The sequence below is a fragment of the Cherax quadricarinatus genome, chromosome 6 (assembly GCF_038502225.1).
Source record: "Cherax quadricarinatus isolate ZL_2023a chromosome 6, ASM3850222v1, whole genome shotgun sequence".
NCBI classification, from domain to species: domain Eukaryota; kingdom Metazoa; phylum Arthropoda; class Malacostraca; order Decapoda; family Parastacidae; genus Cherax; species Cherax quadricarinatus.
In genome coordinates, this window is record NC_091297.1 from 64,130,100 (window position 1) to 64,156,546 (window position 26,447).

The 26,447-nt window shown below is 39.4% G+C and overlaps 1 protein-coding gene across 8 annotated transcripts in view; it reads left to right on the forward strand.

The window, feature by feature from the left end:
- The window catches only part of 5PtaseI (inositol polyphosphate-5-phosphatase A), a 612,658-nt gene that overhangs the window by 322,298 nt on the left and 263,913 nt on the right, over positions 1–26,447 (forward strand). For all 8 annotated transcript variants that reach the window (XM_070081715.1, XM_070081724.1, XM_070081732.1 and 5 more), the window contains one exon: positions 18,037–18,100. In XM_070081715.1, coding sequence (XP_069937816.1) covers positions 18,037–18,100 — 64 coding nt within the window. The remainder of the gene's footprint in view (positions 1–18,036; positions 18,101–26,447) is intronic.

Consider the following 26,447-nt stretch of genomic DNA (forward strand, 5'->3'; position numbering starts at 1 on the left):
TATCGAATGTCGAAAATATCGAAAGTCGAATTAATTTTCCCATAAGAAATAATGGAAATCAAATTAATCCGTGCAAGACACCCAAAAGTATGAAAAAAAAAATTTTACCACATGAAATATTAAGTTTAATGCAATAGAATAATTACAATAACAACAATAACAATAGAATAATAACAATAGAATAATTGACACTTACCTTTAATGAAGGTATGGTGATGATTGATGGGATGGGAGGAGGGGAGAGTGTTGATTGTGTTAGTGTTTTGAAGGGGAATCCCCTTCCATTAGGATTTGAGGTAGCAAGTCCTTTTCCGAGGTTACTTCCCTTCTTCTTTTAATGCCACTAGGACCAGCTTGAGAGTCACTGGACCTCTGTCGCCATTCCTTTAAGATTTGTCTAAAATGGACCATAACATTGTCATTGTAATAGTCACCAGCACGGCTTGCAATAGCTGTGTTAGGGTGATTTTCATCCATAAAGGTTTGCAGTTCAACCCACTTTGCACACATTTCCTTAATTTTTGAAGTAGGCACAGTGGAGTCCACAACTGGCATAGGCTTCTCAGGGTTAGCCCCAAGCCCTTCAAAATCTTTCTTAATGTCCATACTAATTCTCACCCTTTTTACCACATGGTTGACACTAGAAGCTTTCTTGGGGCCCATGGTGACTTACTTTGCAGAAACAAGCACCAAAAACAGTGATAATATGGATAATATGAAATGTACCGAATGTATCCTTAGATGCGCGCACACTGGCTGGCTTGTAAACACTGGCACACATGGGGCAGTTCAGGGCACACGTGGACACATCTCGTATGAATCGTATTGAATGTCGGGTTTTCCATCGAATGTCGAGGCAAAATTTGTGCGTTAAAATGCATCGAATGTCTGATTTATCGAATGTCGATGCCATCGAATGTCGGGGGTCCACTGTACTACTCACCTCTCTCCCTACATTAAGATTACAAATACAGTGGAACCTCTACTTGCGAGCATGTCCACGTGCGAGTTTTTCCAAATACGAGCAGTCAATGGGTCGATTTTTTGCTTCCATACGCGAGCAAAATTTCCACAAGCGAGCCAACCTCAAGGTAGGTTCCCTGACACTGGTCTGGTGAGGGGCTCTTGCTCTTGATCTCAGGAAATGTATCTCATTTGTTTGTTGGACTATCTTATTGAAACTTGGGCAGTGTATGATGGAAAGATGCTTCTTAACGTACACCAAAAATGAAAGAAATCTAAGCATAAATAATGGAGTTCACTTCTCAGCAATTAGCCAGCCCTTAGTGATAATTTTGAATGGTTTTTATGGGTGTATTCTCGTTTTTTTGGTCTCATTTGATAGAATGGAAGATATATTACAGAAATAGATATGATTTTGATTGCTTTCATGACGAAAAGTACCTTGAAATAGAGCTCAACCTAGGAGAAATGGTCCATTGCTTGGCTGTTTCAGTGTAAACAAATGACGTCACAGTAAATCTTATATTTTTTTGTGTGAATAAAAATTACAAATTATTTATATGATAATAATAATAATAATAATAATAATAATAATAATAATAATAATAATAATAATAATAATGAAAGAAATCTAAGCATAAATAATGGAGTTCACTTCTCAGTAATTAGCCTGCCTACGGTGGCTTCCCGCTCTCTTTTTCTTGATCACTTCCACTCCCATTCTCATGCCACCGCTGTGTACACAGATGGCTCTAAGTCTTCAGACGGCGTCGGATTCGCAGCAGTGTTTCCGGACAGCGTCGTGCAGGGACATTTTCTATCTTCAGCTAGCATTTTTACTGCTGAACTGTATGCCATTCTTGCAGCACTTATTCGTATCGCATCTATGCCTGTGTCATCATTTGTAGTAGTCTCAGACTCCCTTAGTGCTCTACAGGCTATACGAAAATTTGATACATCTCATCCCCTAGTTCTCCGTATCCAACTTTGGCTACGCCGTATCTCTACCAAACATAAAGATATTGTTTTTTGTTGGGTCCCTGGTCATGTCGACATACAGGGCAATGAACAGGCAGACACTGCTGCGCGATCAGCAGTACATGACCTACCAATTTCCTATCGAGGTGTTCCATTTCTTGACTATTTTGCTGCAATAGCTACCCACCTTCGCACCCGTTGGCAACAACGTTGGTCAACTCTGCTCGGTAACAAACTTCATTCTATTAAACCGAGCATAGGTTACTGGCCGTCTTCTTGTCATCAGTGCCAAGGTTGGGAGACCACTCTCTCCCGCCTTCGCATTGGCCACACTCGTCTTACTCATGGGTATCTCATGGAGAGGCACCCTGTTCCTCTCTGTGAGCAGTGTCAAGTTCCAGTATCGATTAGCCACATTCTGTTAGACTGCCCTCTCTATCAACGAGCACGCAGAATTTACCTCCAACGTCGTCTTCGTTCTACTACTCTCTCTTTACCTTCCCTTCTTGTTGATGGACCCTCCTTTAATCCTGACTCTCTCATTGACTTCTTGACAACGACTGATTTACTCCACAAACTCTGATGATACTTTTCGCACTCCCCTCAGCCCTTTCTAGTTCAGTCTCTTGCTGCCCTTTACCCTTTCACCATCCACTGCCCCGCTGTTATCCGTAACCTATTACTCATCCATCTCCCTTTTGCCACCTGATGCCCTCGCTTCCTTCCTGCCCTGCAGCGCTGTATAGTCCTTGTGGCTTAGCGCTTCTTTTTGATTATAATAATAATAATCAGTAATTAGCCACCCCTTAGTGGTATTTTCCTATGGTTTTTATGGTTGTATTCTCGTTTTTTTTTGGTCTCATTTAATGGAATGGAAGATATATTACAGAAATAGATATGATTTTGATTGCTTTCATGACGAAAAGTGCCATGAATCCTATGATACTCCAATACTGAAACTATGTACTGTGCCAAAACAAAAGCATTCACATTGCTAAACTCACAAACTAGTATTTAGTCACTTAGCCATAATGCCAACTTATATCATAATTTGTAATATTTTAAAATAAAGAATTAAACTAAGTCTGCCCGAAATGCCTAGCCATGCTAGGTGTTCTAGTGGTACACTCTGTAATCATTATTTAACTACATGTAAACCACACAACAGCCAAATTCTGTAAATTCAACATTGTAATCTTTATAGAGAATAAACTTTGAATTTGAATTTGAATCAAAATTGAACTCAACCTAGGAGAAATAGTCCATTGCTTGGCTGTTTCAGTGCAAACAAATGACGTCACTGTCCATTCCAATATGCAGTCGTTAATGGGCTGACATATTTATACAATTATTGCAATAAGGAATAACAGTAAATCTTATATTTTTTGTGTGAATAAAAATTACAAATAAGTTATATAATAATAATAATAATAATAATAATAATAATAATAATAATAATAATATGAATAATAACAATACATAATAATAATAATAATAATAGTATAATACAATAATAATAATAATAATAATAATATATGTATAATAATAATAAATAATAATAATGTACTACATATAATAATTATAATAATAGACGGCTTCAAAAAAAGGCCATCACTAGATGGCAGTGTGTACCACAACAAAGAGGGAGCGGTTGTGGCCGCCTCCACCTGTTACATAATGACATATTTTATTCATTCTAGAGTGTATCAGGCTTCTATGTTATTTATATTGTTTATTATTTCATTTTATATGAACTGTGATAGATAAATAAGCCGTAGAGTTGATGATAGCAAAATATTCAAGGAGTATTTTGTCCTGTCCCCAGACAAACTCTCATTGGCCGCCCCTGCCACCACACATATATAATGACATATTTTATTCATTCTAGAGTATATATCGTGTTTCTGTGTTATTTATATTGTCTGTTATGTCATATTATATGAACTGTGATACAGTATATAAATAAGCCATATAGATGATATTAGCGAAATTATTCATGAAGAATTTTGCGTGGTGTCCAGACAAACTCTCCTCCACTGCCGACTCCACCCATACCACTACATGAATGGCATATTTTATTCATTCTAGAGTATATACAGGTCTCCCTCAACATTCACGTTTTCAACTTTCACGGGCTTCACACATTCGCAAATTCCCAACCGCCAAATTCCCCGCCACCAAATTCCCAGCCGCCAAATCATATTTAAGTTTCCCGCCACCTGCGAGTCCCTACTACCCTCCCTCCGACCCTCGCAGCTGGCAACCAGCCCTCCCACCACTCAGTGTGGTGAGTGTTTTGTTTGTTCATTATTTGCTATTAAACTACAGTATAAATAATGTAAACCCATTCATGATTGTATATTGGAATGGCTATTCGGACAGGTATTAGACGGTGACATCATGTGTTTACTCTTGAACACAGAAAAGAATCAAACATTTCTGGTACAGCTAATAATAACAATAGTAATAATAATAATAATAATAATAATAATAATAATAATAATAAATATGATATAATTGAAGAAGGAAATTGTACAAAAATACGAGGGAGTGGTTGACACATCGTCAGTGTGGCTTTGTTTATGCTGGAGTGAGCATTAGTCTCCGTGCTCTTCCAAACATATCACAATAATTCATTGTGTTTGGTGCTTGTAGATTGAGTGTGACTGGAGTGGTAGAGGCAGTGGTTGAGGCAGTGGTTGAGGCAGCTGTTGAGGCAGTGATTGAGGCAGCGGTTGAGGCAGCGGTTGAGGCAGCGATTGAGGCAGCTGTTGATGCAGCGATTGAGGCAGCGGTTGAGGCAGTGGTTGATGCAGTGGTTGAGGCAGCTGTTGAGGCAGCAGTTGAGGCAGCTGTTGAGGCAGCGATTGAGGCAGCGATTGAGGCAGTGGTTGAGGCAGCTGTTGTGGCAGCGATTGAGGCAGCGGTTGAGGCAGCGGTTGAGGCAGTGATTGAGGCAGCGATTGAGGCAGTGGTTGAGGCAGCTGTTGAGGCAGCAGTTGAGGCAGTGGTTGAGGCAGCGATTGAGGCAGTGGTTGAGGCAGCTGTTGAGGCAACGATTGAGGCAGTGGTTTTGAGGCAGCGGTTGAGGCTGCGTTTGAGGCATTGATTGAGGCAGCGATTGAGGCAGTTGTTGAGGCAGCTGTTGAGGCAGCGGTTGAGGCAGCGGTTGAGGGAGCGGTTGAGGCAGCGGTTGTGACAGCGGTTGAGGCAGCGGTTGAGGCAGCGGTTGAGGCAGCGGTTGAAGCAGCGATTGAGGCAGCGGTTGAGGCAACGATTGAGGCAGTGGTTGAGGCAATGGTATTTAATAACATACATGTTAATAATAATAATAATAATAATAATAATAATAATAATAATAATAATAATAATAGTAATAATAGTAATTCATGTTATTAATAATAACATGTACTATTATTATTTATAACATATATGTTTTTAAATACCACTGCCTCAACTGCTGAATTATTGTGAAATATTTGGAAGAGCACGGAGACTAATGCTCACTCCAGCATAAACAAAGTCACACTGACGATGTGTCACCCACTCCCTCGTATTTTTGTACAATTTCCTTCTTCGGTTATATCGTATTTGTTATTATTATTATTATTATTATTATTATTATTATTATTATTATTATTATTACAGTGGACCCCTCGCATACCGTTGGCATCACATAACGTTAAATGTGCATATCGATACATATTATCACTAAAATTTTGCCTCGCATACCGCTAAAAAACTCGCTCAACACTATTCGTCCGAGACGCTTCTAATGTGCGGCCTGAGCCAGCTTCACATGTTCCGCCGGTGCCATTGTTTACAAGCCAGCCTCCGCGGTAACATCCAAGCATACAGTCGGAACATTTCGTATTATTACAGCGTTTTTGGTGATTTCATCTGCAAAATAAGTGACCATGGGCCCCAAGAAAGCCTCTAGTGCTAACCCAGTGGTAAAAAGGGTGAGAAATACTATCATACCACAGTCAGCTGCTGCTGCACCACAGTCAGCTGTTGCTGGATCAGTCAGCTGCTGTTGCACCTCGATCAGCTGTTGCTGGACCAGTCAGCTGTTGCTGGATCAGTCAGCTGCTTCTGCACCATGATCAGCTGTTGTTGGACCAGTCAGCTGTTGCTGGATCAGTTAGCTGCTGCTGCACCATAGTCAGCTGTTGCTGGATCAGTCAGCTGTTGCTGGACGAGTCAGCTGCTTCTGCACCATGATCAGCTGTTGTTGGACCAGTCAGCTGTTGCTGAATCAGTCAGCTGCTGCTGCACCACGATCAGCTGTTGCTGGACCAGTCAGCTGTTGCTGGATCAGTTAGCTGCTGCTGCACCATGATCAGCTGTTGCTGGATCAGTCAGCTGTTGCTGGATCAGTCAGCTGTTGCTGGACCAGTCAGCTGTTGCTGGATCAGTCAACTGTTGCTGGACCAGTCAGCTGTTGCTGGATCAGTCAGCTGTTGCTGGATCAGTCAGCTGTTGCTGGATCAGTCAGCTGTTGCTGGATCAGTCAGCTGTTGCTGGACCAGTCAGCTGTTGCTGGATCAGTCAGCTGTTGCTGGATCAGTCAGCTGTTGCTGGATCAGTCAGCTGTTGCTGGACCAGTCAGCTGTTGCTGGACCAGTCAGCTGTTGCTGGATCAGTCAGCTGTTGCTGGATCAGTCAGCTGTTGCTGGATCAGTCAGCTGTTGCTGGACCAGTCAGCTGTTGCTGGATCAGTCAGCTGCTGTTGCACCACCATCAGCTGTTTCTGAACATGACTCGTCCCGAACCTGTCCCGAACCTGTCCGTCCAGCCTGAGCGCCTGCCTTGCCGTCATTGTTTACAAGCCAGGGTGGCCGGTTGCATGCATACATTCGATACATTTTGTATTATTCCATTATTTATAGTGCTTGTAACTGCTAAATAAGCCACCATGGGCCCAAAGAAAGCTTCTAGTGCCAACCCTGTGGTAAAAAGGGTGATAAATACTATCGTACCACAGTCAGCTGCTGCTGCACCACGGTCAGCTGATAAATTGGACCAGTCAGCTGTTGCTGCACCACAGCTGCTGCTGCACCACAGCTGCACCATGGTCAGCTGTTGCTGCACCACAGCTGCTGCTGCACCACAGCTGCACCATGGTCAGCTGTTGCTGCACCACAGCTGTTGTTGTTGCTGCACCACCATCAGCTGTATTACTCGAAGATGTGGAGAGAGTGTTGTTGGTGTGGCTTAATGTGAAACAATTACCGAGAAACGATTAACCCCGGAGGGTTAGCCACCCAGGATAACCCAAGAAAGTCAGTGCATCATCGAGGACTCTCTAACTTATTTCCATTGGGGTCCTTAATCTTGTCCCCCAGGATGCAACCCTCACCAGTCAACTAACACCCAGGTGAACAGGGAAAAACGCCTGAAACTAGTGCTCATATTGGTGAATTTAAAGCCAGCAAAGGTTGGTTTGAGAGATTTAAGAATCGTAGTGGCATACACAGTGTGATAAGGCCTGTTCCGGAAGAAAATGCCAAACAGGACCTACAGTACTCAGCAGGAAAAGGCACTCCCAGGACACACTGTCTCATCAGTCATTGCTGCATCTTCAATAAAGGTGTCATTTATTCTTCATTTAGTAGAGTAGTACATGCACAATATATACTGTGCATGTACTACTCTACTATTGTGCATGTATCCTTCTCTTTGTGTGTAGGAAAATGTATATTTCATGTGGTAAAAAAAATCTTTTCATACTTTTGGGTGTCTTGCACGGATTAGTTTGATTTCCATTATTTCTTATGGGGAAAATTCATTCGCATAACGATAATTTCGCATAACAATGAGCTCTCATGAACGGATTAATATCGTTATGCGGGGGTCCACTGTATTATTATTATTATTATTATTATTATTATTATTATTATTATTCCTATTGTTATTATTAGCAGTAGCAGAAATGTTCGATTCTTTGCTGTGTTCAAGAGTAAAACATGATGTCTCTGTTTAATACCTTTCCGAATAGCCATTCCAATATGCAGTCATGAATGGGTTTACATTATTTATATTGTAGTTTAATAGCAAATAATGAACAAACAAAACACTCACCACACTGAGTGGTGGGAGGGCTGGCTGCCAGTTGCGGGGGTCGGAGGGAGGGTAGTAGGGACTCGCAGTGGTTGAGGAAGTGGTGGAGGCATTGGTGGAGGCAGTGGTGGAGTCTGTGGTATTTAATAACATGTTATTAACCCTTTCAGGGTCCGTCCCGTAGATCAACGGCTTTATGTTGAGTGTCCAAACCATAGATCTACGCCAAAATTCTAGCGCCGTCAAATTTAGCGCAAAAATGCTCATAAGCCTACATGTGAGAGAACGGGTCTGCGTGGTGGGTGTGCGCCATAAACAAAAAATCTAGGCGCCCGCATAGCATTGTGGGAACGCCGGCTCAGTTACCCTTGTTCACCATGCCTCGTCGCAAGTCAGCTCTCACTCCCCGGAAAATTGGGACTCTCCTCTTCCTATCTGATAGTTCTGACACTGATGGAAGTGGAAATGAAGACGAATTCTACGGCTTTGATCAGTTAGTGACCGAAAAGAATGACCAGGATATCGATAATAGTGCAGAAAACCCTGACGATCCTCAACCTTCTACCTCTGGTGTGGGCACTCGTGACTCACGGTCGGTTGTTCCTCATCGCAAGAGAAAACTAATATTTTCGCGTGGCCAGGCCTCTGACTTCAGTAATGATGATGATAGTGACGTGGACTGTGATTTTATTGCGCTCGACGATCAATCGAGTAGTGATAGTGAGGAATCATATTCACCAGTGAAGCATCGGTATGTTCGCCGCCGCATGCGCTCGGGTAGTGTACCCTATGCTGTGCCCAGGGGATGGAGTACATCCCGGAGTACATCCTGTGGCCCAACACCAGTTATAGGCAGTGATAGTGAGGATGATGTGGCTACACTTGGCATGGATAGACCACAGGCATCAGTGGATGGTGTTAGTGGTGATGGTAGTGGCACCGCCATGCGTGACTCACCAGGCCACGCTGGGACCCATGCTGACTCGTCAGTTCAAGGACAAAGCGGAGCGCCAGCCACCAGCCCACCACAACCACAACCACCCGCACAACCAGCCTATGATGTCCAGTATCCACCAGCAAACCATATGTGGGATTGGCAGCAAAATCCCAATTTTGTTCCCAAGCCTCACCACTTTGATGATTCTCAAAGTGGAATTCTACCTACCTGTCCCCTTGGAACCACGGCCAATGAACTGGAATTCTTTGAATTATTCTTTGACCAGCCATTGATGGAAATTATTGTCAGGGAAAGTAATAAGTATTTTGAGTACACCATGGCAAATACGATCTTATCACCACAGTCAAGACTACACAGGTGGAAAGAGACGACTGTTGCAGAAATGTATTTGCTTTTTGCAACAATAATGCTTATGCCTCATGTCTATAAGCATAATATAAAAGCATACTGGTCCACAGATCGGCTAATTTCTACCCAGTCTTCAGTGAAATCATACCAGTGAACAGGTTTATCTTACTCTTACGTATGTTGCACTTCTCTGACAAAACCAGGCCTGACAGAAGTGACAGGTTATACAAGATTAGAAATGTTTTCATGTATCTCAAACAAAAGTTCAGGATATACTTTTATCCATTCAAGAATCTTGTAATTGACCAGTCTTTGATTTTGTTCAAAGGTAGACTGTCATTCAAGCAGTATATACCGAGCAAGAGGAAACGCTTTGGTATAAAACTGTTTGTACTCTGTGATTGTGACAGTGGCCTGGTGTTGGATATTGTTGTATACACGGGTAGTAAAACATTGAAAGATACCAAGATGTTATTGGGTATCTCAGGTGACGTAGTGAGAAACATGATGGCACCTTACCTTGGTAAGGGGCATACATTATATTCCGATAACTGGTACACAAGCCCATTACTCAGTGATTTCATGTGAGTGAACAAGACAGATGTGTGTGGCACAGTGCGTTCTAATCGTAAACATATGCCCAGGCTCAACGCAGGTGCTCGTGGTGATGACGTGCAGGTGTTTACTGCCAATGACATCATGGCATTACGGTGGCATGACAAACGAGTTGTCACATTGTTGACAACCATTCACCGTAATGAAATGCAAGACAGTGGCAAAGTTGATCGAGTGACTAATGAACATATTCGAAAACCAGTGTCAGTGATTGATTATACACAAAACATGCGCTTGGTTGACAAGTGTGACATGCAGATTGGTTTTGTTGACTGTGTTCGTAAGAGTTACAAGTGGTACATGAAACTTTTCTTCCATCTCATGGACATTTCAATGCTCAGTGCATATAATATGTACCAAATAAAGACTGGCAACAGACCACCATATGGTGAATTTTGTTTGTCTGTTGTCAGACAACTCATAATGAAGTACCAGGTAACAACACCTGCTATACAACATGGTCCTCGAATTCCTCAGGATATACCCAAGTGTTTGAGGAGAGAAGGTGATCATTTCATAATACAGCTTCCTTCAACTCAGAAGAAATTTGCTCAGAAGAGATTCATTGTCTGTGCACAAACAAAACGACGGCAACAAAGACGCAAAGACACTCGGTTTATGTGTGAGGAATGTAAGGTGCCTCTGTGCATGGTGCCTTGTTTCAAGGAGTTCCACAAGCTCCAGCAGTTCTAAAACCATGTCCAGTGATTGTAAATATATGATAGAACATTAGTATTATACAAAATTTGTGCATGTTTATTGTAATAAACAACAGTGGTAAACAATAATATGATAATAAATTTAGTGCGGTTATTGTGTTCAATACAGTGAGTTTATATATATACATTATATACAGTATTGGTCTCTCAGGCCCCAAATGTTAGTAGGAATAGAAAAAAATTTTAAAAGAAAAGAAAAAACAACTAAAACCACAAAATAATGTAATGCGCATATGTGGAATTCGTCGATGTTGCCGCCACCACATCATTTTTGACAAACTTCTTGGCACTGTATCTCGGTAAGTACTGATCAGATTTTTTTTTTTTGTCTTATTACCTTCACAAAAATATGCTCTTTAATTCTGTAAAAAAAAATAATTTTTTTTTATTTTCAAAATTTCTTGGACACTGGAGCACCACTTCAGATTTTGGCCTTGGACCCTGAAAGGGTTAAAGCATAACATGTATATACTTAGTACAATTTACGATGTTTTCATGTATTTTATGATTGTTCATGGTTCAACAAGTTAAGGAAGCAGTATTGTATTATATTTCCCTACAATATATTGGGGCACCAAACATTCACGGTTTTTCAACATTCGTGAGGCTCTTGATCCCCTAACCCTCGCAAATGTTGAGGGAGATCTGTATCATGTTTCTATGTTATTCATATTGTTTGTTATGTCATACTAGATGAACTGTGATAGTTAAATAAGCCGTATAGATGATATTAGCGAAATTATTCATGAAGTATTTTGCCCAGTGTCCAGACAAACTCTCGTCCACCGCCGACACCGCCCATACCACTACATGAATGACATATTTTATTCATTTTAGAGTATATATCAGGTTTCTATGTTATTTATATTGTTTATTATTTCATATTAGATGAAGTAAGATAGATAAATAAGCCATAGAGTTGATATTAGCGAAATTATTGAAGTACAGAATTCCACTGGAATGGATTAATTGCATTTCAGTTCATTTAAATGAAGAAAATTGACTATGCAAACGAGCAAATCCAGTTGTGAGCAAGGTCATGGAACGGATTAAACTCGCAAGTAGAAGTTCCACTGTACTTTAAGATAAGTAATGAATGTACTGTGAATGTATTTTACTTTGTGTGTTTTTAATGCCAAGTTCTATTACTAACTTAATATAATTTAGTGTAAACTTGTTGTCTGGCATTTATATGCAATTATAAATGGAAAAAATGACGTTCTGCCTTCCGGCGATGTCTGCTTTCCGGCGACAGCCTGGAACCTAACCTGCCGTATAAGTGGGGTCCTACTGTATATACTATATCAAATTTCAATGACTTTGTTAAAGCACTAGAAACTTGTGAAAGAAAATGCAATTTAGAAACTCTAGTCGTGTACCTTGCTTCCAAGTGGTGTGGTGTCAGTGACTCAGTGATAATGGGTGTGACAACATAGTTTTGAAGCACTGATTTAACCTTGCTGTCCCTGATGACTCACTAGACTTAATCCTGTTGCTTCTAGACATTGTTTAATATAAATCTTACCAACTTACTTAATATAAATGCATAAAATTATTTTACACATTTGTTTTATATGATTGCATAAAATTACTTTACAGACCATTAAATATACACAAGGAGCATTCAAAACACAGCAATAATTACTTGATGCAATCACAAAAATGATATTTTTTCTGTTTCTTGGTGTGAGAGAGCCTGAAAATGCTTTGAGTATTAGCCTATGTGTACAGTAGGAGGCCATTTTATGGCACTTCATTTTACGGTCATTTGCTAATACAGTGGAACCCCAGATTTCGTACTTAATCCATTCCAGAAGGTTGGTCTAAATCCGAAACGTACAAGAACTGAAGTAATATTTCCTATGAGAAATAATGTAAATTCAATTAACCCATTCTGGAGACCCAAAAATATTAAAAAAAAAATGCATTTTTTTTTTTTTAATATTTTTACATACAGTTTTACATACAGTTTTACATACATAATAGTTTTACATACAGAAAATAAAGAGAAATAAATATAAAGCACTAATGAAATGGATAAATGAACATTTAAATCACTATTACATACCTTTATTGAAGACTCTTGTTGGCATATGGATGAAGGCGAGAAGGGGAGAGAGAGGAAGGAGAAGTTATTTCTTCCACCATCACTACCACAATCTACCACCATCACAACTGCTGCCACCATCACTACCACAGTCTACCACCATCACAACTGCTGCCACCATCACAACTGCTGCCACCATCACTACCACCCTCTACCATAATCACTACCATCCTCTTCCACCATCACTACTACCCTCTACCACCATCACTACCACCCTCTACCACAATCACTACCACCCTCTTCCACCATCACTATTACCCTCTACCACCATCACTACCACCCTCTTCCACCATCACTACTACCCTCTACCACAATCATTACCACCCTCTTCCACCATCACTACTACCCTCTACCACCATCATTACCACCCTCTACCACAATCACTACCACCCTCTTCCACCATCACTACTACCCTCTACCACAATCACTACCACCCTCTTCCACCATCACTACTACCCTCTCTCACCATCACAGCTACCACCATCAACCAGCATCACTACCACCCTCTACCAGCATCACTACCACCCTCTACCAGCATCACTACCACCCTCTACCAGCATCACTACCACCCTCTACCACCATCACTACCACCCTCTACCACCATCACTACCACCCTCTACCACAATCTCTACCACCCTCTACCACAATCTCTACCACAACTGCTACCACCCTCTACCACCATCACTACCACCCTCTACCACCATCACTACCACCCTCTACCACAGTCGCTACCACCCTCTACCACCATCACATCCACTACCACCCTTTACCACCATCACTACCACCCTCTACCACCATCACTACCACCCTCTACCACCATCACTACCACCCTCTACCACCATCACTGCCACCCTCTACCACCATCACTACCACCCTCTACCACCATCACTACCACCCTCTACCACCATCACTACCACCCTTTACCACCCTCTACCACCATCACTACCACCTTCTACCACCACCACAATCACTTCCACCCTCTACCACCATCACTACCACCCTCTACCACAATCACTACCACCATCACAACCACTACCACCCTCTTCCACCATCACTACCACCCTCTACCACTATCACTAGCACCCTCTTCCACCATCACTACCACCCTCTACCACCATCACAACCACTACCACCCTCTTCCACTATTACTACCACCCTTTAGCACCATCACTACCACCCTCTACCACCATCACAACCACTATCACACACTACCATCATCACTACCACCCTCTACCACCGCTACTGCCACCATCTACCACCATCACTACCACCCTCTACTACCATCACTACCACCCTCTACTACCATCACTACCAGCCTCTACTACCATCACTACCACCCTCTACTACCATCACTACCAGCCTCTACTACCATCACTACCACCATCACAACCACCCTCTACCACTATCACAACCACTACCAGGCATTTTCTTTACGAGATCCGCATGCAACTGCTTTGCCTTTTTGCAAATGATTGACTCCATAACACTATCTCCCGCTAACTGCTTTTCTTTGATCCACACCAACAACATTTCCACGTCTTCAGTTGTTTGTGATCTCTGTTTCGTTAGCTTCCACAACTTTATCTAACTTGTTTTCTGCTTTCTTTGCCAGGATGTAGCAGATTGTTGATTTCGACTTCCCATACATCCTGGCAAGCTTGGCTAAACGTACATCACATTTGTATTTTTCTACAATCTATTTCTTGAATTCTATCGTGTTTCTCACCTTCTATACCAAAGGGCTGGCACTAGGAACTTCTTTTGGGCCCTGGTTGCTTACGTTGCAGTCACATTCAATAGTTAAGCAATGTGATGCTCACTTGACCAGTGACTGAGCCAGAATGAGACACGTATGCATGACTGGCGGCATCTGGGGTGGGCGGACGCGTCTGATGCGTACAATTTCTTGGTGGAGATACGCAATCCGGACCAAAATTTCACCCAAAAAAGTGGTGTAAATCCGTGTTGTATCTTGGAGATAGGTCATCCTGTAATATTTAACTGTTGTAAGAGAATATGATTATCGTTTATAGCTAAAATAGAGACTTTCAGCATTATATTATTATCTGTCAATATATAAAATATACCATGGTATTATTGCTATTATTATTATCGATATCGATGATTTTAAGCTATTATTATTATTGTTGTTAGGTAGGATTTCTTGTATGTACACCTACCATCCGACTTACGACCGAGTTCGGTTCCGAGAAACCGGTCGTAAGTCGAAATGGTCGTAAGTCGAACTTTACTACTGAATATCAACAAAGCATTTTTGTAATGACTTTATTTTATTGCTTTATTTTGGTATTTCATGTTTTACTTTACTTTTTATGCTGTTAGTACTGTATTTTATACTGTAAGGTTTAGGATAAACACTGTGTACAACACAAATAGTTGTTTATTTCCCAGAAATTTGGCATATAAAACACGGTTGTAAGTCGAGTGGTCGTAAGTCGAGCAGGTCATAAGTCGGATGGTAGGTGTATATAGAACAGATTGGCAGGGAGTCAGTCCACTCCCTATTCTAGCCTTGACTACTGATCATATTTTGGTTCTCTCTTAGGTGTATACAGTTTGAGTGGGTTTGAGAATTAGGCTTTAGAGCTGACTCATAGTTTGTTCCTCATTGCTCTGAAGATTGTTTTGATATTTATATTCTTGGTCAATTCAGCAATCCTTAGAGATACGTATTCTCAGACAAACTCGTGCTTTCTGCCTCCTGTATGGCCGGATTCAAAGGTCTTGTTGAATCTTGTACGTTTTGTAGTTTGAGTTTACACAGTCTTGCTAAGGCAAAGACGTAGATGATAGTGAAGACTTAATTGCAGGAAGAAAAAATTTATCTTCCTTCTTAATGTGATATTTCCATGAATTTGAACTAAATATATATATATTCTTTTAAATTTATTGTACATAAAGCATTAAGATATGTACAAAGGGAAGATAAAGTATTGTATTCAAATACAGTGGACCCCCGCATACCGTCGGCATCACATAACGTTTAATCCGCATACCGCTCGCTTTTATCGCAAAAATTTTGCCTCGCATACCGCCCAAAAACCCGCTCACCGCTGTTCGTCCGAGACGCGTCCAATGTGCGCCCTTAGCCAGCCTCACATGTGCCGCCGGTGGCATTGTTTACCAGCCAGCCTCCGCGGTAACATCCAAGCATACAATCGGAACATTTCGTATTATTACAGTGTTTCTGGTGATTTTATCTGCAAAATAAGTGACCATGGGCCCCAAGAAAGCTTCTAGTGCCAACCCTACAGCAATAAGGGTGAGAATTACTATAGAGATGAAGAAAAAGATCATTGATAAGTATGAAAGTGGAGTGCGTGTCTCCGAGCTGGCCAGGTTGTATAATAAACCCCAATCAACCATCGCTACTATTGGTGGTACAGCTGCTGCTGCTGCTGTACCACCGTCAGCTGCTGCTGCTGCACTGTCAGCTGCTGTAGCACCGTCAGCTGCTGCTGCTGTTGTACCACCGTCAGCTGCTGCTGCTGCTGCTGCTGTAGTACCGTCTGGTGCTGCTGTAGTACCGTCTGCTGCTGCTGTAGCATCATCTGCTGCTGCTGTAGCACCGTCAGCTGCTGCTGTAGTACCGTCTCCTGCTGCTGTAGCATCGTCTGCTGCTGCTGTAGCATTGTCAGCTGCTGCTGCTGCTGCTGCTGTAGCACTGTTGTTGGTGTGGCTTATTGAGAATACCAAGAAACAATTAACCCCAGAGGATTTGCCACCCAGGATAACCCAAAAAAGTCAGTGTCATCGAAGACTGTCTAACTTATTTCCATTGTGGTCCTTAATCTTGTCTCCCAGGATGCAACCCACACCAGTCGACTAACACCCAGGTGAAGAGGGAAAAATGCCTGGAACTAGTGCTCATATTGGTGAATTTAAAGCCAGCAAAGGTTGGTTTGAGAGATTTAAGAATCGTAGTGGCATACACAGTGTGATAAGGCCTGTTCTGGAAGAAAATGCCAAACAGGACCTACAGTACTCAGCAGGAAAAGGCACTCCCAAGACACAGTGTCTCATCAGTCATTGCTGCATCTTCAATAAAGGTAAGTGTCATTTATTCTTCATTTAGTAGAGTAGTACATGCACAATATATATTGTGCATGTACTACTCTACTATTGTGCATGTATCCTTCTCTTTGTGTGTAGGAAAATGTATATTTCATGTGGTAAAAATTTTTTTTTCATACTTTTGGGTGTCTTGCACGGATTAATTTGATTTCCATTATTTCTTATGGGGAAAATTCATTCGCATACCGATCATTTCGCATAACAATGAGCCCTCTTGCACGGATTAAAGTCGCTATGCGGGGGTCCACTGTACTTTAATAAATTTGAATATTATTCTATGGAGTTTCTCAGTGGAAATTATTTCCCCTAGACTCCAAAATACCTTAAACTAACTCTAATCCAATATCTTGTTAACTAAGAAGAAAATTAGTCACAGACCACACTCTGAAGTTTTTTATAAAATTTCTTATTCGCAACAAATGGGGTACCTGTCCCGGATCTCTGTTGTTCTAACATTAATGAAAAAATATATCTTTAAACGTATAAGAGAAAATTTTTGAAAGGACTTAATTTTAAATGAGTTCTTGCTAATTGACCAGTTTTACATATTCGGCACGATATATATATATATATATATATATATATATATATATATATATATATATATATATATATATATATATATATATATATATATATATATATATATATATATATATATATATATATATATATATATATATATATATATATATATGTATATATATACAGTGTATATATATATATATTATATATTCAGGGCGCTTCGCAAGAAAACGTATATATACGTTTGGACCGTTTAAGGGTTAAGGAGGGAGGATTTCTTATGTATGGTGTAGGAAAGACTAAAATATTTTTTGTTAAGGTTTCTGCTCCAAATTGTGGATTTATAGTGTAGAAGTGCACCCTTTACTTCTCTTTTCTGTTCAACTGTATTGGTGGATATCATGTCTGCTTGATGACTGCACTCTACTAGTTCAGACCAACACACAGATTCTTTTTTATTTTGTATATTAGGAAAGATTTGTGTGTGGAGAAAAGGGAAAGGGGGTTCTTAATCATTGTTCCTTACTGTGAATATTCAAAACCAATTTTACTAACTGAAAATTGTAATGTATTTACCACCCACAAAATGGGCGTGTGGAGTGCATATTAAAACTATCAAACTAACTTTACCATTGACAATTGAAGGTTTATGTATTTTATTCCAGGCCCTAGGGAACCTTTATTTTATTCATCAAAATGTTCAAGATCTACAAATTTGGGATTTTAAGGGTAAGTTGATGCATCAACTTTGTTTCAGGATTTGACTTTAATGCTTATTATTTTGATAATGTAGAAATTTGGTTATGGTACTATACCTAATGCATGCAGTAATTTTTAATTGATATACCTATTTTCAATCTGACTTTATTCACTCTCAGTACAGTAATTCTAATAAATATTTTCATATTTTTTATTTTGTAAATAATATACATGTATGACAAAAATATTTTATAATGAATTTTTGTTTTTAGCTTACAAGAAGTATTATCAGCTTTGATGACACTTCCCATGAGTGAAACATTGCCTCACAAAATGTTTCAGTATTGTCTCTCTCCTACATACATATTTTTTGGTATATGTATATCGGGTTCCTCTAACCATTTTTGATACTATCACAAATTATGTATACACATCACTTGTACTTTTTCCTATATATCAGCTTTCCTGATGTAGTCTTTGTAATTTTTGCCAATTCTTTAGAGTAGGCAATAAACAGCTTTATAAGTTCCTCCATCAAGATAAGGAGTAATGTGTATGTAAATGAGTGCCTAACTAAAAAACGACAGAACCTATTGTGCAGACTTTGAAAACTTAAGCGTGATAACCATGCAACAATAAAACAGTGCTTTACTCGTAATGACATTATCTTCATAAAATTATCAGACATGGGTCGAAGGTTTGAAATAAGAAATGATCAAGAGCTAGCATGTTTCCTCACTTTCACTGGTTTGAATTTTGTTAAGCCATATCTCAACACAGTATCAACCACGTACAGTGCTGTAGTTTACTAGAATTCACCCTTAAGGTACTAAACCCAGTGCCTCATACATTTTTGACTTTAATACTAATTTTAACCCATATTTTCATATCTATTAGTGAATAACAGTAATTGATTCCCAGTTACTTAAGATACATGAGGTGCTAATTAAAGTGCTAATTCAGGTACTTAAGTGTTATATTTTCTTTGTTTTATTTTATACTCAAAACCATTACTTTTAACTTTAAAATAATTAAGGACCCGGTAGGTCAGTTTCATTCCCCTCCTCTATTTTTCACCTGATTTCTTTTATTTTTGCTAACTCAGATGCTAAAGTGTCTTATTTTCATTGTTTTACTTTCATATTCAGTAGCTCCATTATTTTTAGATTTAAAATAATTATCTTAGTTCATATATTCATATTTGTTAGTGGTTTAACAGCAATTGCTTTTCGTTTTTTAATCCTTTGACTGTTTTGGTCATATATATACGTCTTACAAGCCACCGTTTTTGACGTATATAGACTCATAAATTCTAGCGGCTTCAAATCAAGCAGGAGAAAGCTGGTACACCCACATGTGATAGAACGGATCTGTGTGATCAGTGTGCACCATATAAAAAAATCCTGCAGCACACAGTGCATAATGAGAAAAAAAAAACTCTGACTGTTGTTTTTTTAATTGAAATGCTGATTTTATGGTCTATTTTCGTTTAGTATTTATGGTTGTATTCTTGTTTTCTCGGTCATACTGGATAGAATGGAAAACATATTATAGAAATAGAGGTGATTTTGATTGGTATTACTATGAAAAGAACCTTGAAATGGAGCTCAAAGTAGGGGAAATGTTTGATTTTTGCCGATGTTCGAAAGTAAACAAATGATGTTATTTTCTAATAAATGTCCAAGTAGCCATTCTAATATGCAGTCATGAATGGGTTGACATTATTTATACAATTATTACAATATTGCAGTAGTCTGCATAACAGTAAATCTTCTATTTTTTGTTTGAAAAAAAAAAGCTCAAAATAGAAAGCAAGAGTAATATCAGAGGGGCCTGGAGACATGACTGATGAATAAAGAAAATGTTATTTTAGAGCCAGGAATGTCTGCATTGTTCATTCTGGACCCTATTTTGAAATTCATATTTTTTAATTTTTGTGAAATTGGCCAAATTGCAAATTTCTGACCACGTTATTGGGTTGTTGAAATCAGTAAATGGGCAGTTTCTTGTGCTCAATCGATAGAAAACATGGTGTTCTAAAGAAATAGCTATGAGTTTGGTTGACTGGAACAACAGAATTAGCCGAAAATAGGGCTCAAAGTGGATGAAATCACCGATTTGTAAATATCACCGAGGTCGCTGACTTCGTGAGAGTGTAATTCCGCCAGTTTTACATCAAATTTTGTTCTTTTGGTGTCATTACAATCGGGAAAAGATTCTCTATCATTTCATATGAAAAAAAAAATTTTGGGGGGGGAGGGAAATTTTGTGACACCTGGAGACACCTCAGAATTTTCCAGTGGGCAGTGGAGAACAACATGACATTCAATGGTGATAAGTTCCAGCTGCTTAAATATGGAAAGAATGAACTGAAAAGGAGCACTATATATGCAAAACTCAAGAGGGTCACCAAATAGAACATAAGGAACATGTAAAAAATCTAGGAATAATTATGTCAGCGGACCTTTCTTTTGAAGATCATAACAAGATAAAGATCTCGACAGCCAGGAAGATGACGGGGTGGGTGTTGAGAACTTTCAAAACATGGGAAATAATGCTTCTCAAAGATCACTTACTCACCCAAAACCAAATAAATACTGAATAACTAAACCTTATAAATTGTATATCTTAAATGTTTCTCACAATTATATCACATAAATGTTAAACATAAGACCCAATCTAACTTTGTTATTTTTTTAAATATACTGCCTAACAGAATACTCCATTCTACTGAATGTACAACAATGCATGCAACCATATGACCTGTCTTTGTAATACTCATTTGTGCTTTATTGTTATCTGTTTACAATAATGTTTTATCACTGATTACATCATTGCTTAGTTAATCTTAAGTTAATTTTAAGCCTGCCCATAATGCTATGCATACAAGTGGCTTTGGCATGCTGCTCTTACCTGTATTTTTTTGTACCTCTGTATGTTCAAATTATTAAATAAATAAATAAATAAAATAAATGGGGACACTCATCAAATCGCTAGTGCTCCCTCACTTAGAATATTGCTCACTGCTGACGGCCCCGTTCAAGGCAGGAGAAATATCTGAGCTGGAACAAATAGTGATCATTTACAGCTCACATTGAGCCTGTAAAGCACCTAAACTACTGGGAATGCCTGCAGTCTTGAACATGTATTCATTGGAGCAGAGGAGGGAGAGGTACATGATAATATATACCTGGAAGGTACTCGAGGGCTTAATCCCAAATCTGCACACTGCCATAACAACATACTGTGAGAGTGAGAGATATGGGAGGAAATGTAAAATAAACACAGTGAGGAGTAGGGGTGCAGTGGGGACAATAAGGGAACACTGTATCAACATCCGGGGTCCCAGACCATTCAGCATCTTACCAGAAGATATCAGAAACATGGCCAGGTCAGATCAACCAGGCTGTGATGGATATGTGGGGCAGCGGGCCTCCAGCAGCAACAGCCTGGTTGACCAGGCAAACACCAGATGAGCCTGGCCCATGGCTGGGCTCAGAGAGTAGATAAATTCTTGAAACTCTTCAAAGGTATATCAAAAGTAAAGTTGTACTTACATTTTTAGCAGTAATCTTAGAAACATGATAACTGAGTCAGAGTTGAATAAACACCATCTGATACTTGCAGGAGATTTCAACATAAACCTCATCCAAGCAACTGACCCCCCAGTAGCTGATTTCACAAACACTATGAACAACAGCTTGTTGCTACCCTCTATAACTAAGCCAACAAGAATCTCTGAGATAAGTGCCTCATTGCTTGACCCTATCTGGACCAACACGATATCCCCACTACAAGCAGGTATAATCACAAACAACACCACAGACCACTACCCTACCTTTCTCATAACCAACTTCTGTAAATTGCTTCAAGTAAGAAGAAAGGTCTCATTTTGCCTGCATGATGAGGCATTGGTAAACAACCTAATTCTAGCACTAGGTGCCACTGATTGGCATAGAGAGCTAGCCAACAGGAATAATATTGACAAAGATGTCAAAAATTTTTTACATAAAACCCTAAACCTCTATAACAAACACTGTCCAATCATAACAAAACAGATCACAGAAAAGACTGAACAGCTCATGGCTAACAAAAAGTATCCTCAAAGCTATTAGCCCTTTCAGGGTCGAGAGGCCCTCTCCTAAACTCGTTCTCAGGGTCGAAAATTTTTCGGAAAACAAAATTATTTTTTCTTATGAAATGATAAAGAATCTTTTCCTGATCATAAAGACACCAAAAGTATGAAATTTAATGGAAAACTTACGGAATTATGCACTCACGAACTTAGTGATCTCGACGATGTTTACGCATCGGCGATTTCGCCCACTTTGAGCCCCATTTTCGGCCAATTTCAGTGTGCTAGTCGACAAAAATCATATCTATTTTGCTAGAACTCCATTTTTTCTATCGAATGAGTACGAGAAACCATCCATTTACCGATTTCAAGTATCCAATAAAGTGGTCAAAAATTGGCAATTTTGCCAGTTTCACACAAATTTCAGAAGATGCCAATTTCCAAATAGGGTCCAGAATAAGCAAGAGAGACATTCCTGGCACTAAAATAACATTTTCTCTGTTCATTAGTCACATCCCCAGGCCTTTCTTACATCTCTTTTGCTTTCCACTTTGAATTTTTATTCTCACAAAAAATAGAAGATTTACTGTTATGCATTAGTGTAAAAATGGTGTAGAAATGGTATAAATAATATCAGTGCACTTGTGAAAGAATATTAGACTCGCCAGTTGACGTGTATTGGATGCTTGGCATAATTTGTTTACTTTTAAAATTTGGTAAAAATCGAACAATTCTGCTATTTTGAGCTCAATTTCAAGGTACTTTTCATTATGAAACCAATCAAGATCATCTCAATTTCTGTAATATGTCTTCCATTCTATAAAATGAGACTAGGAAAACTAGAATACAACCATAAACAGCATACAAAAATACACTGCAAAGTTGCTGTTTTAAACCAAAAACACGGTCGGAGTTTTTTTTTCTCATTATGCACTGTGAGCTGCAGGATTTTTTTTATACTGTGCACACTGACCACATAAACCCATTCTTTCATGTGTACTCCTACCAGGTTTCTCTAAATAGATTTGAAGGCGCTACAATTTAGGCATTCTTGTACGTCAATAACCCTGGTGTGTAAGCCGTACTGTTTTGGTCATATATATACGTCTTACGAGCCAGTGTTTTGGACGTATTTATACACATAAATTCTAGCGGCTTCAAATCAAGCAGGAGAAAGCTGGTAGGCCCACATGTGAGAGAATGGGTCTATGTGGTCAGTGTGCACCACATAAAAAAAATCCTGCAGCACTCAGTGCGTAATGAGAAAAAAAAATCTCTGACTGTTTTTTTGGATTAAAATGCAGACTTTCAGGTGTATTTTCGTATAGTATTTATCGTTGTATTCTGTTTTCATGGTCTCATATGATAAAATGGAAAACATATTACAGAAATAGAGATGATTTTGATTAGTTTCACTATGAAAACGACCTTGCAATTGAGCTCAAAGTAGTGGAAATGTTCGATTTTTACCAATGTTCAGGAGTAAGCAAATTACACCACACGTCCAGTACATGTCAACTTGCTACCATTCATATATTAAAAAGCTGCACATGAGTTGTCACCCATTATTGCAACAATGTTTAACAAATCTGTAGCGTCCTCAACCTTCCCATCTGTACTCAAGACAGCAAGGGTTACCCCAATCCACAAAGGAGGTGATCTACTGACTTGAACAACTATAGACCCATATCAAACTTGCCCTTACTATCCAAGATATTTGAAAAAAAATAATATGAAAGTGACTTTACTCCTACCTTACATCCAACAACATACTTAACTGCTGCCAGTTTGGGTTTAGACCAAAGAAAAGTATGAATGACTATTTTACAAATGCTTGAACTAATGTACACAGCTCTCGATAAAAATGAATATCCTCTGGGACTCTTCATTGACCTACGAAAAATGTTTGATACAGTCACCCACAATCTCTTGCACCTAAACCTGAATCATTACGGCATCAGAGGACATTTTTTGACTACCTAAAATCCTATCTGAACAACAGACACCAGTACGTATATGCAAATGGAGTCAACTCTGCTATCCAACCTGTAGCTGTAGTAGTACCCCAACGTAGTGTCCTAGGCCACTCCTCTTTCTCATCTACTTCAATGATCTCGCCAATGCATCGCAACTCCTTTAACCCTTTCAGGGTTGGTGTCGTACTTGTATGGCTTGCACGCCAGGGTTGGTGCCGTACTAGTACGCATAAATTCTAGCGCCTTCAAATCTAGCGAGAGAAAGCTGGTAGGCTTACATATGAAAGAATGGGTCTATGTGGCCAGTGTGCACAGTATAAAAAAAATCCTGCAGCTCACAGTGCATGAGGAAAAAAAAACTCCTGTGTTTTTGCTTTAAGACGGCGACTTTGCAGTGTATTTTCGTATGCAATTTATGGTTGTACTCTAATTTTCCTAGTCTCATTTTATAGAATGGAAGACATATTACAGAAATTGAGATGATTTTGATTGGTTTCATAATGAAAAGTACCTTGAAATTGAGCTCCAAGTAGTAGAAATGTTCAGTTTTTGCCAAAAGTTCAAAAGTAAACAAATCATGCCATGCATCCAATACACGTCAACTGGTGAGTCTAATATTCTTTCACAAGTGCGCTGATATTATTTATATAATTTCTACACTAATGCAGTAGTCTGCATAACAATAAATCTTCTGGTTTTTTTTTTTTTTTTTTTTTTTTTGGTGAGAAAAATTCAAAGTGGAAAGCAAAAGATATGTAAGAGAGGCCTGGGGATGTGACTGATGAACAGATAAAAATGTTTTAGTGAAAGGAATGTCTGTCTTGTTTATTCTGGACCCTATTTAGAAATTGGCATATTTTGAAATTTGTGTGAAATTGGCAAAATTGCCAGTTTCTGACCACTTTATTGGATAGTTGAGATCAGTAAGTGGGTGGTTTCTTGTACTCGTTCGATAGAAAAATGGAGCTCTAGCAAAATAGTTATGATTTTTGTTGACTAGTACATCGGAATTGGCCTCCGAAAATAGGGCTCAAAGTGGGCGAAATTGCCGATGCGTAAACATCGTTGAGACTGCTAACTTCACAAGAAGCATAATTCTGTAAGTTTTCCATCAAATTTCATACTTTTGGTGTCATTATGATCGGGAAAAGATTCTATCATTTCATAAGATTTTTTTTTTTTTTTTCCGACCCTGAGAACAAGTTTAGGAGAGGGCCTGTCGACCCTGAAAGGGTTAACCAGTTCTGTTTTCAGATGACACTACTTATGTCTTCTCCCATTCAGACCCAGCTGTACTTAGAAACACTGTAAACAATGAGCTGCTAAAGATATACAGTGGACCCCCGGTTAACGATATTTTTTCACTCCAGAAGTATGTTCAGGTGCCAGTACTGACCGAATTTGTTCCCATAAGGAATATTGTGAATTAGATTAGTCCATTTCAGACCCCCAAACATACACGTACAAACGCACTTACATAAATACACTTACATAATTGGTCGCATTCGGAGGTGATCGTTATGCGGGGGTCCACTGTACTTGGATAATGACTAACAAACTCACTCTCAACATAGACAAAATTTACTTCATGCTATTTGGCAACAGAGCCTTAAATATCCAACTCAGTATATTGATAAATGGTTACCCAATATCAAGACACACGGAGGGCAAATTTCTAGGTCTTTTACACAAATAACCCGCACATAAAAGAGAGAAGCTTACGACGACATTTTGGTCCGACTTGGACCATTTACAAAGTCACACTATCCAGAAGTGGGGCAGGACGGCTATATATAGGCAGGAAGAGGTGGTAGTAGTAGTAGTAGTAGTAGTACAAGAATGGTATATAATACCAACAAGATGAAATTAAGACACGTGCACAACACCCGGGCATCCGTATCCATTCTTGTACTACTACTACTACTACCACCACCACCTCTTCCTGCCTATATATAGCCGTCCTGCCCCACTTCTGGATAGTGTGACTTTGTAAATGGTCCAAGTCGGACAGAAACGTCGTCGTAAGCTTCTCTCTTTTATGTGTGGGTTATTTGTGTATCGTTCCAGTCACGGTATTGTGCCTTTTTTTGTTATTCTAGGTCTTTTCCTTAACTGTAATCTTAAATTCCAGTCCCACACCCATCGCATAGCCAAAAAAATTTCAAAATCAGTAGGAATCCTTTCCAAGATATGATACTATGTACCACAAACGACACTCCTTACTCTATGCCACTCTCTAATATATCCTTACCTCACCTATGGTATTTGTGCCTGGGGCTCAACCACAATCAACCACCTTAGACCGCTAATAACCCAACAAAAAGCT